Below are 16,496 nucleotides of genomic sequence, written 5' to 3' on the forward strand. Positions count from 1 at the left end.
GACCACTTTCTAGACTTGTTATTGTGTGAGGAAGAAAATTCCAATTTGTTTAAAGTCCCATTTAGCTCAGTTGCCTATCACTTGTAGATGAACGAATCTCTACCTGATACATCATCGTTCAAAGTTCAGCTCAAACCCTGACTTCCCCAATGGCTTTGCTCAGCTAGTCCATTAGGCTTTGACACTGAAATTAGGTATACTGCAACTGAACATTTCCTTTGTGTTGCTTTGGACTGCCTGTCCCCTGCCCAGTAGTTTCATGTGTACAAATTGTGTCTCCCCACCACCCAAAATTCAAGCAATAAGAATTGCTTTGCTCTTGCATTAATTAACTTATTTAACAAATATTTACTGAGTTTGTTTTCATATATGCACTCTTCAAATGGTTTGCCCGGTGCCGTCCACATAACTAACCATATGATACAGTTGTCCTTTGAACAATATGGGTTTGAACTGCACGTGTCCACTTACATGTGCACTTTTTTCAATAAATACAGTACAGAACTGTAAATGTATTTTCTCTTCTGAATGATTCTCTTAATAACATTTTTTCTCTAGCTTGCTGTATTGTAAAAATACAGTTTATCATTCATATGACACACAGAATATGTGTTAATTGATAACATATATTATCTGTAAGACTTCTGGTCAATAGTAGGCTATTAGTAAGGATTTGGGGAGTCAAATGTTATTCACAGATTTTTGACAGTGTGGGAGGGTCAGTGTCTCCCCATGATGTTCAAGGGTCAACTGTACTTTATTTCTAACTTCATAATGTAGGCATCCTCAATATATGTTGTAAGGCAAAATGGCCAACATCATCGATACAACATTAAAGGAGAATACCAGATTTACGCATTTACTCCAAATTTGGAAGATCTCCCACAAACATGCTGACCCAGCAGCCCCCAGTCCCAGATCACCTACAGGGCCTGGAGTGAAGGAGGATGGGGAAGGATTCCTCATAGCATGGGATACCAGAGGAACTGCTTACAATCTGCTCAAAAGCATCAGGTCTCATTATAACTGATGAAAAGTGGTGGGGGTTTTCTTATTATTATTATTTAATATTCTCTAACCAAATAAGCAGCATTAGCTAGGTTTATCAGATTCTTTGACTTGAAATATTTCTTTAGAATGTATGTGTTGGAGAAAGTTTTTATATCTGAACACAGTAAAAAAAAAAAAAATGCACTTCAAATTTTTAATTAATGGGAATCCCACCTCCCACTTTGCCTTTCTTGCTTCAGCCACCAGTGGCCAGACCCACATTCCCTCTAACCCTGTCCCCCACACTCCTCACTTTGCTCTTCTGTCCCAGTCAGAGAGAACAGAAGACTGAGGGGCAAATACAAGAATAGGGACGGAAAGGCCATTTTATCTGATTCCAGTACCTCAGTACCTCCCTGATCTATTCTAGCTCAGGTCTACTGCCTCCTTTTTTTTCTCTCCTAACCCTCTTCTTCCCCACTCCAGACCTCAGAATGTGCCCTGGTCCTTCAGGACCCAGGCGACCTTGGCAAGAAGCACCACCATAAGCTATAAATTCTTGATAAACTATCTCCACAAAATGAATTTTTACCTGTAGGTTAGAATCATAAGTGACATTAGGAGAAATCTGACTTGGGACACCATTGTGTTTCACTATAACATTGTTAGGCTCCTGGATCCCAAGAATTTTAATCTCTTTAAATACTAAATTATTGGGGTCTTTGTAGGTTGACTGCAAAATCTTCACATCCAAGCGGTTCTGCAAAACAATTAAGCACAAAGATCCACTGATAGATTGTCAAGGCACTCAAATATTCTGTCCTAGACCAAATACCCAAAACTGCTTTGAATACCTCTTAGCTGTCTCTACTCACATGTGCTCGAGGAGTACAAACTTATTTTAATACTTCCCTGAGTAAAAAGAGAGAGAGAAACACACATATGCACAGAGAATTTTTTTTTTAATTAAAAAAAATTTTTTTTTTAACATTTATTTATTTTTGAGACAGAGAGAGACAGAGCATGAACGGGGGAGGGGCAGAGAGAGAGGGAGACACAGAATCTGAAGCAGGCTCCAGGCTCTGAGCCATCAGCCCAGAGCCTGACGCGGGGCTCGAACTCACGGACCGCGAGATCGTGACCTGAGCCGAAGTCGGACGCTCAACCGACTGAGCCACTCAGGCGCCCCAAATTTTTTAAAAACTTATTCATTTTTGAGAGACAGAGAGAGACAGGGGTTTCCAGGCTCCAAGTTGTCAGCACAGAACCTAATGCGGAGTCTGAACTCAAGAACTGCGAGATCATGACCTGAGCAGAAGTCAAATGCTTAACCCACTGAGTCACCCATGTGCCCTGAGAAATTTTTTTAAACTGTATTTTAAAAGGCTGATGGCTTTGATTTATCCATATGATTGCTCTTTTTACTAACATGGATAATTCAATGTTGGGAGTTAAGGCATAAGTTGAAATGCACTCATCTAAGCACTGGTTGATGTATGGAATTGTTGAATCATTATATTGTACACCTAAAATTAATACAACACTGTATGTGAACTGGAATTAAAATAAAACTTAAGGGGTGCCTGGGTGGCTCAGTTGGTTAAGTATCCAACTTTGGCTCAAGTCATGATCTCACAGTTCATGGGTTCAAGCCCCGCATCAGGCTCTGTGCTGCTATCTTGGAGCCTGGACCATGCTTCAGGTTCTGTGTATCCCTCTCTCTCTGCCCCTCCCGCACTCATGCTCTGTCTCTGTCTCTCTCTCTGTCTCTCTATCTCTCTCTCAGAAATAAATAAACATTAAAAATATTTAAAGAATAATAAAATAAAAACTTAAAAAATAGGGGCACCTGGATGGCTCGGTCGTTTAAGTGTCTGACTCTTGATTTTGGCTCAGGTCATAACCTCACGGTTTGTGAGTTTGAGCCCCACATCGGATTCTCTGCTGTCAGAGTAGAGGCCGCTTCAGATCATGTCTCTCTCTCTCTCTGTCTGCCCCTCCCCTGCTTGTGCCTTTTCTCTCTCATAAATAAATAAACATTAAAAAAAAAAAAAAACCTTAAAAAATAATTTAAAAAATAAATTTCTTTTATTTTCAAAAAAAAAAAAAGGAAATGTGCTCTACAGTCATAAAGGCATATGAAGCTACGAATACAATTACACACATACACAAACATACATGAGCTAACTGTCAGACAAAGCTCACACCTAAGATTCATAAAAATATGCTACTTACTTGGGTGACAGAAAACTCACATAAGAGATAGATTTTACTGGCCACAGTATCTGCAAGTGAGAGAAAGATGAGTCAACCTCTGGCCTGCCCACCCAGAAGAACAGATTTCACCCTCGTTGTGCTGAAAGCTACATCCTGAGAATGGCAAGATTATAAACAGTCTCCAAGGCCAGGCCACTGTTTTCCCTTTTCCTTCCTACCTTGCCCTTGAAAAGATTCCCTTCCAAGTGCTTCTAAGGCATATGCCCCAAGTGAATCTGTTTCCTAAGCTTGAGTCACAAGAGTTGTTAGTATACTGGAGCCAGGAAAATGTGCTAAGAAGCATGGCCAGAGTCAGGCACATAAGAAGAATATAGTCTCACTCTGACTCACCGGCATGGGTATGTTTCATATCATTGATATTTGTACAGAAGCGTTTTTGGGGAAGAGATCTACAGTGAATGGCAGGAACAGCCTTGAAAACATCTCTTTCAGATGCCTGTTGACAATAAAATGAGAGCCTGTATATACTGCTTGTCTGATGGAAGCATTCTAAAAGGTAGAAATGTGTTTTCCTTCCATCTGTGGTCCACCTACCACTAGCTGTGAACAGTGCAACTGAAACCAAAATCCTCCTCTTGACTGATTAACGCTGCTGTGCCTGGTGAGATTTCTCCCACGGCTGAATGGCCAGAGGATGTAACTCACAGATGCAGGTTGTCCTAATAGTACCTACCTTTAGTTTCCCCATCATCCCAGAAAAGTTCGCCTTTGGCTTCTTTGTTCTCATCTAGGGCGATGATGAGACCAAGAGGGTTCCGTCGACTGTGGGAAACAAGGTTTAGGTGGGAGATAAAGACTAAAGACTCAGAGAACTTGGCCAAAAGAGATGGGAATGTTTCCATGAGATTTCACATGGGAAAGGTTACTAGCAGCAAATGGCTTGGCTCTTCTTCAGGCACAAAAGCAAAATCAACGGGCGCATCTTTCTCTAGAATCAATAACGTCACAGGAGACAGAAATACTGCAAACATTAGCAATACACATCTATGTAGGAGGCCAGAATTTAGGTGCCAAAATCCCTGCAATAGCAACTATAAAAGTTGCTGGTGCAACTATTCCTTAGAAAACAGACTATTAGAAGAGAAAGAGATCTTAGACAATAATTGGTTCAGCCTAATGTTAGAGATGATTCGTGCAGGGGAAGTATTAATTATGGTTGGGGGGATATATTTGTTTTCCCTGCCTAAGAACCGTTTTGACTCAGAAAGCAACAAAATACAATAAAGTTTAATGGCAACTTTCCTAATTTGATTATTCATTATTATTTCATTTTGAGAGCAAAATCAAACCCTAGAGTTCTCTGCTTCATAATTTAGAGTATGAAGCACAAAACATGACTCAGAAAGGTGGTGAAGTAGGTGGGCATAGAGAAGGAGGGGGAAAGGGCCATTTCATGTGGAATCCCTCCTTATTTCACGACTCTCCTGGACTACCTCCCCGTTTCCTGATACCATTGGCCCATCACTGACCTCACGTTTTCTCTTCTTTCACATGTCAGCCCTCCACTGTGCCCTGAGCAAGTCAGGTTCTGTTATCAACCAAATCACCTGCTTTCACTCAACACACATGTATGAAGTAGCTTTCATTTGTTAGCAAGTCCAAGAGACACAAAGATAAATAGATCACAACTCTATTGATGGATGACCTTAAATATTATAAGGAAGATTAAACATATTCACTAAATAATCCAGGCAGAAAGTAAAGAGAGACACAAAAGTTGGAAGACTTCCAGGAGTGGTGGATTAGATAATCTGAAGGACACCAGACACCCTAAAAGACCCATCCAACACATGGTCTTTGAAGGGAGCTTAAGATGACCTCAGGTGACAGAAGTTCTGACCCACAACTGAAGAAATGGCCAAATCCCCTCTGGAGGGACTTTTTTTGAATCCTTAAGATCACTACATTTGAAACACACAAAAAAATTATGGAACACACAAGGTGATAAGCCAGCATGAAAGAAAGTTGGCAAAAGCAATGAAAAATAATTTGGATTCTCCAAAGGATTTTAGACAATAGAATTTCCAAATACAAGGTATAAAGTAACTATGATTGAAATGCTTAAAATATTAAGAAGATTGTGGCGCCTGGGTGGCTCAGTCGGTTAAGTGTCCAACTTCAGCTCACATCATACTGTCTCATGGATTGTAAGCCCCTCGTCGGGCTCTGTGCTGACAGCTCAGAGCTTGGAGCCTGCTTCAGATTCTGTGTCTCCCTCTCTCTCTCTGCCCCTCTTCCACTCAAGCTCTGTCTCTCTTTCTCTGTCAAAAATAAATAAACATTAAAAAAAATTAAGGAAAGAAAAAAAGTCAGCTAAAGAGCAAAAAATAATTAAAAGTATACAAAAGAGTATTTAAAAAGTTTGGAGAGGCAGCACTCCCTCTGCTGGAAGAATTGAGGAAGATATCTTGCAGATGAAATCTTTGGAGAGTCGTTAAGAAGGCACGGGGGAAGGATGTTGGAGATGGTAATAAGTGCAGAAGCCCAAACACAGTTGGATAGATGGGTATGTCTGAGGACCAGAAGGTTTGGGGCGTGGCTGGTCCATAGGCGTGTATTCCGATGCATCAGGAGGCACAGTAGTTAACTTGGAACCAGATTGTGATTGGCCTTGAACACCCTACTCATGAAAGAGTCTGGATTTCATGCAGGGGAGCAACAAGTCAAAAATCTTCATCTTGGAAAGATAATTTTAGTATCAGCATGCAGAATAGCCTGAAGCTGAACGGCTAGAGAAAAGGAAACCATTTGGTATTAGATGTAGAAGTATCATTAAAAAAAAAAAAAGGCTGCAATTTGAAAAATTAAGGTAGTAAGGAAAGTTCAAAGGAAAAGAAAGGTTTCTAACTTCCAAAGAACGCCCAGTCTGTTAAAAATAAATAAGCTAATACTTTTAGAGACAGATAGAGCTGTGTACCTCTTTAGTACAGATGGAATCTATAATTTCAGAATCACAGTTATAAAGGAGAAAACAGGGGTATGAGGGTGATTTGAATTGAATAAATAATTTTTGGACCTTGTTTTGCATCATAAGAAAGAAATGGCTCATGGGAGGAAAGGAATGGGGAATTGAGATTATAGGGGAATAAAACGTGGATTCGTTGTCCCTAGAAATGAGGATGAATGAGTCAAGAGCACAGCACGATGGATGGGTGATCTGGCCAACCAGGTAGGGTGATCAACAGACCCCTGTTGCTAGAATGAGAGGCTTCCCAAGACACGAAACTTTCAGTGCTAGAATTGAAGTGATCCTGGGAAAACCAGGAAGGATGACCACCCCAGCAGTCAGTGTGTTTTGAGGAGAAATGCAGCGGTTTAAGAAAGAACAGGGATTGGGGCGCCTGGGTGGCTCAGTCGTTTAAGTCTCTGACTTTGGGTCAGGTCATGATCTCAAGGTTCATGAGATCGAGGGGCGCCTGGGTGGCTCAGTCGGTTAAGTGTCTGACTTCGGCTCAGGTCACGATCTCGCGGTCTGTGAGTTCGAGCCCCGCGTCAGGCTCTGGGCTGACAGCTCAGAGCCTGGAGCCTGCTTCCGATTCTGTGTCTTCTTCTCTCTTTGCCCCTCCCCTGTTCATGCTCTGTCTCTCTCTGTCTCAAAAATAAATAAACGTTAAAAAAAAAAATTAAAAAAAAAAAAACGTTCATGAGATCGAGCCCCGCATTGGGCTCTGTGCTGACAGCTCAGAGCCTGGAGCCTGCTTCAGATTCTGTGTCTCCCTCTCTCTCTGCGCTTCCCCCACTCACATTCTCTCTCTCTCTCTCTCTCTCTCTCTCTCTCTCTCTCAAAAATAAATAAACATTAAAAAAAGTTAAAGAACAGGGATTAAATTCTTTCAACATCCATCTTGTAAACCACAACTTCCACAACTTCTTGTAAATCACAGTGTCTGATGACCACACCCCCCACCCCCATCCCCTTCCTCCCCACGCGCCACATAAAGCTTCAGCATCTTCTGCCTGGGCAACAGATGGGAACGGCAATGACCAACTTTATCAGCAGCACCCCCCTTAGAGGAAACTCCCGCCGCATTGTACCTGACCACAGTGGTGGTGGCGGGCTGTTGTGTGGGGAATACATGGCCTCCGCGAAGGTGGAGTCCGATTTTGTCTCCAGGAAGTTCCATCTCCACTCTTTGCTTCCTCCATCTCATTCGGGCCCCCTGAGGCAGGCACACAAATCAAGCACCTGTTACGACAGCACATCCATGCCCCCCCTCTTCTCCAGGTGCCGAGTTATCTACAGCTTCCTCTTTCTCCACCCAGCTGAGTTACTGTCTAGTTAGGCAATCGAATGAGAGGAAGGAAAAACAATTAAGAGCAACAGGTTTTGCCATCACTTAGGAATTTGGGGGAGCATTTACACCAGTTCACATACAGCAGATGAACTGACAGTTTTAAACAAGTCAGCTGACTCCTGACCAAGCTGAAATTCCCTATTGGACCCTCTGCCATTTGCCCTTATCTTACTGTTGAATAAAGTATATAAAAGTGGGTTTTTTTCCGGATCTCATCATGACTGACATTAAGTGACTTATGCTATGAAATTACAGAAAACATGGCAAAAACACTCCTAGGTGCATGGATAGATGTTCCTGTCTCCAGGGAGGGACCCTGTCTATGCAGCTGTGGTCATGAGGAGTTTAAGAAAAGTCAAAGCTACTTACAGTCTCGTAATCATACCAGATGGCATCGGGCATATAAGCCATCACTTTCTCTGCACCCTGAAATTGAAACAAACTGTTGTTCTTCATGGCCCAGTCTCTGAAGGGTATAAGATGGATTTCTTAGCATTCCCAAGGGAGCTTCTGAACCATATACTGAGAGAGCAAAAACAGCCTTTCTTTTCTCTGTTATCAAACCGTGCCTTTCTTCTAATAGGAATAATAGGAGCAATAACTTGGAAACCCAAAGAAAAATCCCAGTGGAATCCCATTAGGAATAATAATAATATTGAAATACACGTTGTGGCAAAAATTCCAGCTTTACATTAACTCACGAAATCCTCCCAACTGTCCCCAGTGGCGGGTACTCTCATGATCTCACCTTTCCAGCCGAGGAACCATCCCAGACCACAAGGTGCTAAGAGGAAGAGGCAGAGATCACACCTCAATTCCATCCAACCTTAGAGAGGGTGTTGGTCCCCTGCTCCATTCTGCCTCTACCTCAAGGAGCTGTGAGAATGTAATGACGAACAGGACTGTCCCTAAACACAGAGTCCCAGTAGATGCTTCTACCCTGGTTAGACTCTTGGTCAAGAAAAAAGACTCATAGAAAAAAATATGTAAGTAACAGATCCCCAATTTCCCCAAACCTCAGCACACTGTCTTCAGGGCCGACTCAGCCATGGAGGCTGGAAATGGGCTTGGGATAAAAAGAAGATAAATTGTTCCAGGAAGAGAAGAGTTTGGAGGGCAGCAGGAACAGAAGTGGAGGCCATCTGTGTGCCTCTGTGGGTCACTTGCCTCTTCCAGAACTGGAGTGATAAGGAGGCCAGGTCCCCATAAAAACTGTTGGTGTACATCCCACGTGTTGCTGTCCCTGTAGAACCTGGAGATCAGAGAGACGTTCACAGAGATCTGGGTCAATGTTTCCTGACAACTCTCCCCACAACTGTCTAAAACATGCAGGCTGCCTGCCTGCGGTAACCCCCTAAATTATTCTGGGACATGTACTTGACCCCTGCCTCCACCACTGTGGCAGACAGACCCACGTCCCCCAATCCGTGAACCCTCCTTTTCTTCCCCCTGGTTGGACACAGGTGTTTATTCCAGGACATATGCTAGGCAGGGTCCAGACTGAAGTCTATTCGCCATATGCCCCTTTAAATACAATGAAAGTGAAGCAATACATCTTAAAGCTTCAGCTGACCATCAAGAAAGAACTGGATGTAATCACAACAAATAGCAAATAATAAAATCCTACTCAAGTCTCTTGTAGGGTAGCTGCCTTATTTTAACAGGGAATTCCAGGAGATGGTAAAAACTGATTCAAAATAATGAATGTATAATAATAGGAATAATAATAATCATAATAGAAGATATGTGCCTGAGGGTCTAGAACATCAGATACTTAAGGGAGTTCACTGAATTTTGACAAGGAAAGACTGTTCCGTGCCCTTTTGTAGAGTTAAGTTGGAGATGCTCATTGGATTGGCTGGCAGTAAAAATTCTGGAATTCTAGAAATCCTCTGTAAAATTCTTATTTTTGTGTAAATGACAAGTTCATCCCAGGGCCTGAACATAAGGCATTACAGAAGAGACCATCCTGTTCAAGATTTCAAATCCTTTAAACTAGGAATCAAGAAATGAAGGATGACAGAACTTTAATGATTTGTCTAAGATAAAGAGTTCACTGGTGGCAGAACAAAGAAAAGATCCCAAAGTTCCCTGATGTTGGTCTAGTTCTATCCCCAAGGGAACAGGCTAAAACACTTAAATATACCTCGGGAACAGTACGTAGGCAGCACTAGCCTTGCAAATACCAATGGACTATTCTATCTATATTAAAAATAGAAGTATTTCACTGTTCACTCCAATATTTTGAAACAGTCCATGTCACCAGTTGCATTAACAAATTTCCCTTTGGGGGCGCCTGAGTGGCTCAGTCAGGTAAGCTACCAACTTCGGCTCAGGTCATGATCTCACAGTTCATGAGTTTGAGCCCTGCATTGGGCTCTGTGCTGACAGCTCAGAGCCTGGAGCCTGCTTCAGATTCTGTGTCTCCTTCTCTCTCTCTCTCTCTGCTCCTCCCCTGCTTGCACTCTCTCTCTCTCTCTCTCTCTCTCTCTCTCTCAAAAATAAGTAAACATTAAGAAAAATTAAAAAAAGCAAAATCCCTTTGGATTAGGGTAACTTACTCATGCAGAAGGGGCCTGGCCACCGTGTCCCCCCGGCTGTGGGCCCGATAGAAGAGGGTATAGAGGTAGGGTAACAGGGTGTAGCGGATGGTAAGGTAGTGCCTGGAGGAATTCAGCAGTAGGGAGGTAGCTCCAAAGGAGGCAGGATCCTGGGCCTGGGAGCAAGGAAAGGTTGCGATTATGATCCAGCTTAGAATGACAGAAGCAACTGGAGAACTCCAGACACCATTCATCAGAACCAAGAGTTTTGTTCCTGAAAGACCCGGGGCCTAGGGTACCAGCTTCGCCTCTGAGTGGTACGGGTGGCAGGGGGAGATCACTTCACCAAGTAAGTGCCCTTCTTCACCTTGCAGCCTGTCCACCTCCATCACGCTCAGGACAGTTCTCGCAGCAGACTGCCTTTTCAATAGTTTTTAAGTAGTTCCCCCATTTGATTCTCATTACAAAATGAGCAATGTAGATTGAACGTACAGACGTTTGATAAAGACCTTCACAGACTCGCCATCTCTCTGACTGCTGCAGTGCAAATAGCAGAGTCTGTGACAGCAGGGCATTTTAATGGCGCATCTTCGGAGGTCCTGGTTAATTGCAAATTAGGCTAAGTGAAGCACCAGGTAGAAGGTCGGCTCAACAGATGTCTTGGCGAGGATGCGGACAGACCCAGCTCTAACGTGTGCCAAACTTATCGTGTCTCCTGGGAGCCTCACCTTGTAGCCTTGGCCATTGTGATTCCTGGAAAATGGATAAAACGCTCCCAGCTGCATCCACCGCCTGCAGAGCTCCTCAGGGGCATCCAATGCAAAGCCACATATGTCAGCACCGACCTGGAGGGACACACAGACAGAATGTACACCTCACTTCCATCATCCTGCTTCCCACTGAACTTTGCCAACTTTTACAGAGAAGGCTTATATAGCGTGATCTGAAATGGGTTACATCCCATGTCCACTCTTTACTGTCAGATGACTGTAAGCTACTCAACCCTTCTGTGCCTCAGCGTCCTCCCTGTGTTAAAGTGGCCGTTAATTAGCTACACGGAGTTTTATGAGATTCTGTAGTGTGGATACTGTAAGTAAAACAGTTGACATGCAACAGTTTTTTGATGAACAGAATGAGAAATACTGTTGATATTATTATTTTGACCACACCACTATCAGAATTAACTTTCCAAAGCCTAAATCGGGTTCCATCACTCACCTATTCAAAACTTTCCAGGGTCTCCATACAGCTGAGCTGGTGGCTCCTCAAAATTGGTTCTAACATACCTTTCTAGCATCACTTACCACTCCAGTCCTACAAACCAATCCTTAGAGCCACATCAATCGCCCCCTTACTGCTCTGCCTCCTGTTTCTTTCTCAATCTGAAAATGACCTTCCCATTAGTCTGATAACATAAACCCACTTTTCAAGGGAAAACTCAAGTGCAACCTTTTGCATGAAGTTTCTCCTGACTCCCTTCCTTGACTCCCTATTTCTTGTAATTCTGTCAGGATTAGTAAGTCTCTTTCTCAGGATCTCCCTCAACATTTAATTTATATGTCCCTAGCTTACCTATATACATATAAATTTATATAAACATACAAACATTCATAATTTAATATATATATAAAATATATGTAAAATTTGTAAACTTTCAGGGGAAATAGAAGGTGTTTCTGTTACTATATTTATGCTTTTCTCTCCCCCTCACCATGCATACCTACCTTAATACCTTGCACACAGTAAGAGCTCCATAAATATATATGTTGAATTTAACTAAAAGATGTCAAAACCACCTCTAGGGACCTGGCAATGTCATGTTTTCTCGTCTAGGTACTGGATACACAGATGTGTTCAGCTTGTAAAATTCATCAACTGTATACTTAAGTATATGTGTACTTTTTCGTGTATATTATACTTTGATAGAAAAATATTCCAATGGGGGTGCCTGGGTGGCTCAGTCGGTTAAGCGTCCGACTTCAACTCAGGTCACTATCTCGCGGTCCGTGAGTTTGAGCCCCGTGTCGGGCTCTGGGCTGATGGCTCAGAGCCTGGAGCCTGCTTCAGACTCTGTGTCTCCCTCTCTCTCTGCCCCTCCCCCGTTCATGCTCTCTCTCTCTCTCTCTCTCTGTCTCAAAAATAAATAAACGTTAAAAAAAATTTTTTAAAAATATTCCAATGATATCACTTCAAGGTTGTACTTTCTATCCTAATAAGATAGTGCAGGAAAGAATGTTGTAGTATCAGAGTCATACTGATGTAGATGAAGCCATTGTTCTCAAGACACTAAATCCCTGGGCCAGGAAGGGTAGGAGAGGTGAGCTTTACACTTTGAAAATTTTCTAGGATGAGTCTTTCTGGGAATTGAGGTTGGGACGTGGACTCACCATTGGGATACCAAAAAGGTTGAACTCGAGCATGCCAGGGATAGACCACCGGAGATCATTCCAGGTGGCTGCGTTGTCTCCTAACCAATGGGCTGCAAACTTGCCAGATCCCGCAAAGGTCGAACGGGTTATAATGAAGCTTCTCTTATTAGGGAACACAGTCTTGACAGCTCTAGAAGGGGAGAAATGCTTAAGTAGTCAGTGTGTGACCTTAGCGTGTCTCAACCTAGCAGATACAGTGATAATGCCGAGGATCTCAAAAGTTCATACCTCATTCTCTTTCAGCTCCTTCCTAGTAGGGTCAGAGTTGCTGTGGAAGTAGGCTGCACCTTTACGTATGTTTACATTTTGTTTTGCTTTGTCTTAAGGTGTTTTATGTACATTATTAAATCCATAATGCCCAAGATTTTTTAAAGCAGCCTCGAAAAGGCTAGTAACTAGAGGTATACAATTTTTATGGAACAAAGGTGAAATCTACCTTTACATAGATGTATGTCCATGGATCTTTCACACTGTGTGATTTTAAACATACACAAAAATGAATTTATGAACAGCCTTTTAGAACTTAAATTCTTTTAAAGTAGAAACACTTCACTCGTAATTTTGTAGTATAAAGACATTTTAAATGTATAGATGCATGTGTGTACTTTTATAAGTAACTATAAATATATATCATCTATATTTTAGAAGTCTATGCATATATTAAAAACTCACTCTATAATATTTTAAACATCTTTCAAGAAGGCTAAACTTATGCTATGACTTTGCTAATGACTGAATGTGGTTTCAGTCTGGCTTCCTGATGCCATAGCTACAATAAGTGCAGTCAATTCTCAGGACGTTTTCCTCACTGTAGAATTTGAGTCTATACACAAAGGTGGACACAGCAATGTATAAGGATGCTAAGCCAGTATCTAAAAACCTGAGGCACATCCCCTCCTGTCTATACAGTGTGGCACAGAGGAAAATAGATGGACCTTGGACTCATGCAAAACTGAGTTTAAATTTTGCTTTTACAATGTATCAACTATTTGCCCTTGGTCAAGTCACCTCTCTTTATTTCTTCCAACCATCCATTCATTCATTTATTTATTCATCCATTCTCTTATTTTATACATTCCACAAATATTTATCAGATTTCTTCTTCCCTATGGGCCAGGTGGTTTCTCCATTCATTCAGTATTAATAACCATATTTATCTTTCAGAGTTTTTAAAAACAACACCCTGGCAGCTGGCACCTAACGCGATCAATAATTTCATGGTGTATTGAGTCGTAGCAACAGGGGCCTTACTGTGTGGTGGCAATCGCCATGGAGTAGCCGTACAGATTGTGGACATCGTACTGCTTGCCCCAGTGCTGCACTGCATCCATGCAGAGGCTCCTGCAGAACAGGTACCCATCCAGGATTCCTGGGGCAAAAGAGGGAGCAGTCAATGAGAGCCTGAGATGCACGTTCCCTGCTCCTTGACTACTGCAGAACCTGAAATGGTGGCACTCTGGGCGGGGCTTATTGTGGCCACCCTGTAAATGATCACACCACTTCCTCACTACCAGAGGGTTATACATTTGCAGTAGTTTCTCTGATATATAAATAAATTGTGCCGACCCATGCACATTCTTCCACCCCGGGTGCTCATGTGACTACAGGCAGGCATCTGGAAGCCAGAGGATTCAATTAGATTTGAGAGTGAATCTGAATTCTTCAAACCGAGCCAAATTATGTGGTTCGAGAACAGAAATATTGGATGAAAGAGTAAATTCATTGTTCACCCCTTGTCTTCAGACAAGATAGTATGAAGGCTGACTCCCCAATCTCTTTCATGCGCCCGTTCTTTTCTGCTCCCATTGTACCATTCTGACTCTGATCCAAATTACCTTTGCATCTTAACTACTGCAATGGTTTCTTAATAACTTATTTACTTCCAATCGACTGATCTTCTAATTCATACTCATACTAATGTCAGATTAATATTTCTAAAACCATTTGATTATCATATTTCCCTTAGACTAAAACATAAATAGTTTCTGTCACCAAAAGAATGAAGTGCTAACTCTGTAGCTCCCCCACCCAAGTTCCTGGCCCATCTGCCCCAATTTCCTATTTTTTTCTTTTTCTTTTTTCTTTTTTTGAAAGAGAGGGAGAGAGAGAGAGAGAGAGAGCGAGCTGGGAGGGGCAAAGAGAGAGGGGGGAGAGAGAATCTTAAGCAGACTCTACACCCAGCTCAGAACTTGATCTCATGACAATGAGATCACAACCTAAGCCAAAATCAAGAGTCAGTCACTCAACCGACTGAGTCACCCAGATAGCCCCATTTTCCCATTTTCTCACCAGATTGGAAGTATTCCTAAGACACTATAATGCTAGCACCTCATTCTTCCCTTAATCAAGATGAAATGTGTCTGTGAGCCTCTAGCTTTCTTCAAACTATGATAAATGCCATAATTCTGGGGCCATACCCTGAGCGATGGTGGTGTTCAAAGTTCCATCAGAGCTCACCAGCATCATATTCACTGACTCTGACTTTGACCTTCAAGGCCATGGGTTCTGGCTTTTTTTCGTCCTTATGGTTCATGTCTGTTCTTCACACTCTTGAAGTCACCAAACTTCACTGTCATCCACAGACCAAGCCTGGTTACCTGGTCTCTCTCTGCTAAGTCCTGATGACCTTCGGGCGTATGCACTCGAGAGCAACACAAACTAACCACTAGCCTCTGGCTTCTGCACTGTATCTTCTCTTGACCTTCCCCTAGAAACAGCTCAGACTTTAGGTGGAAAGACTAGATGGCCCCCTTCAAATTTATACCTTATTCAGGAAAGGATGGAGTGCTTCAATTTTTCTTTCCTAATTTCCTGTATATATTACCCACATTAGCCCCTGCCTATGCAGATTTATGTCCAAACTCCCTTGCCAGGCTGTTCATATCTATCCTTATGAATTAAAAATGCCAACTATGCATCGCCACTTTAATCACACTACCACCAAGACTTACTGGGAGTGAATGGGGGGTAATTTAGGTTGCTTGTGGAACATCCTGAAACAGAACCATCGACGAAGTTGGAAACTTCATTCATATCCTACAAAACAAAGAACAAAACTACCACTAAGGAAAAGTAACTATGTTGTACTGATGTTTGCCTTCCCCTTTTTTTGAGGATTCAGAGAAATGATTCCAGATATTTTGTCTTTGAAGAGGTCCTTATGCACATGGAGGGAAATAGATGATCCTGTCTTCTCTACCCATTGAAGGCTTCACAGAGAAGGTAATCAAAATCCCTTCAAAATGCTGTATGTCTATAATTACAAAAAAAAATGAAAGATTTCCAAAAACATTAGGCAAAAAAAGATTTCAATTTATATGATTCCATATATATCAACTTACACATTCTCTATATATCCAAATATAGTTACAAATGCACACACATATCAATACACACACACACACACACACACACACACACACACACACACACACAAATACCTATTTGGAGACAGTGAGGGGGAGAGCCTGTGCCAACAGATGGGCAAGTGAGCTGTCCGGGAAGACACACACCAAAATGTCGATGATAGATGTCTTTGGCTGACAACATCTTAGAGGGTTTTTGCTGTCATCTTTTTAGCGTTCCGTATTGTTAGAATTTTCTACATTTCTCTTATAAATAGAAAAAAGTTTAGCTCTAGAGCTCCCCCAGTTTTGCTGAACATCTGCTGCTTTGCATTTGGTTTCCTTTGGTATTATACATGACATTTGTCCTTACCACAGCCATAGTTTGGTCATGCACCTGGGTGCTTTGGTTCTGGCCAATTTGTCCAACGTGTCCAAATGAAAGAGCCCCAAACTGGCAATCAAACAATCTGTGTACTTTGTGACAACGTAAGGCATCTATGACCTATTTTTACTTCATTCAGCTCATTCCTTTTTAAAAGAAGAGCTGGATTCAGAAAATAAAAAACAAGTTTCTGAGTTTACTTCCAGATCTAATGATCTGATTTAGGTCCTAAGCTA

The 16,496-nt window shown here is 42.1% G+C and overlaps 1 protein-coding gene across 1 annotated transcript in view; it reads right to left on the reverse strand.

Annotated features, from left to right (window-relative positions):
- Positions 1–16,496, reverse strand: part of MGAM (maltase-glucoamylase) — a 92,269-nt gene that overhangs the window by 38,028 nt on the left and 37,745 nt on the right. Inside the window, exons 14-24 of the mRNA XM_058724037.1 lie at positions 15,483–15,567; positions 13,783–13,900; positions 12,490–12,661; positions 10,831–10,947; positions 10,124–10,278; positions 8,730–8,814; positions 7,932–7,988; positions 7,303–7,427; positions 3,941–4,029; positions 3,226–3,275; positions 1,583–1,750 (exon numbers count right to left, since the gene is read on the reverse strand). Coding sequence (XP_058580020.1) covers positions 1,583–1,750; positions 3,226–3,275; positions 3,941–4,029; positions 7,303–7,427; positions 7,932–7,988; positions 8,730–8,814; positions 10,124–10,278; positions 10,831–10,947; positions 12,490–12,661; positions 13,783–13,900; positions 15,483–15,567 — 1,221 coding nt within the window. The remainder of the gene's footprint in view (positions 1–1,582; positions 1,751–3,225; positions 3,276–3,940; positions 4,030–7,302; positions 7,428–7,931; positions 7,989–8,729; positions 8,815–10,123; positions 10,279–10,830; positions 10,948–12,489; positions 12,662–13,782; positions 13,901–15,482; positions 15,568–16,496) is intronic.

Source organism: Neofelis nebulosa, chromosome 4 (genome assembly GCF_028018385.1).
Source record: "Neofelis nebulosa isolate mNeoNeb1 chromosome 4, mNeoNeb1.pri, whole genome shotgun sequence".
NCBI classification, from domain to species: Eukaryota; Metazoa; Chordata; class Mammalia; order Carnivora; family Felidae; genus Neofelis; species Neofelis nebulosa.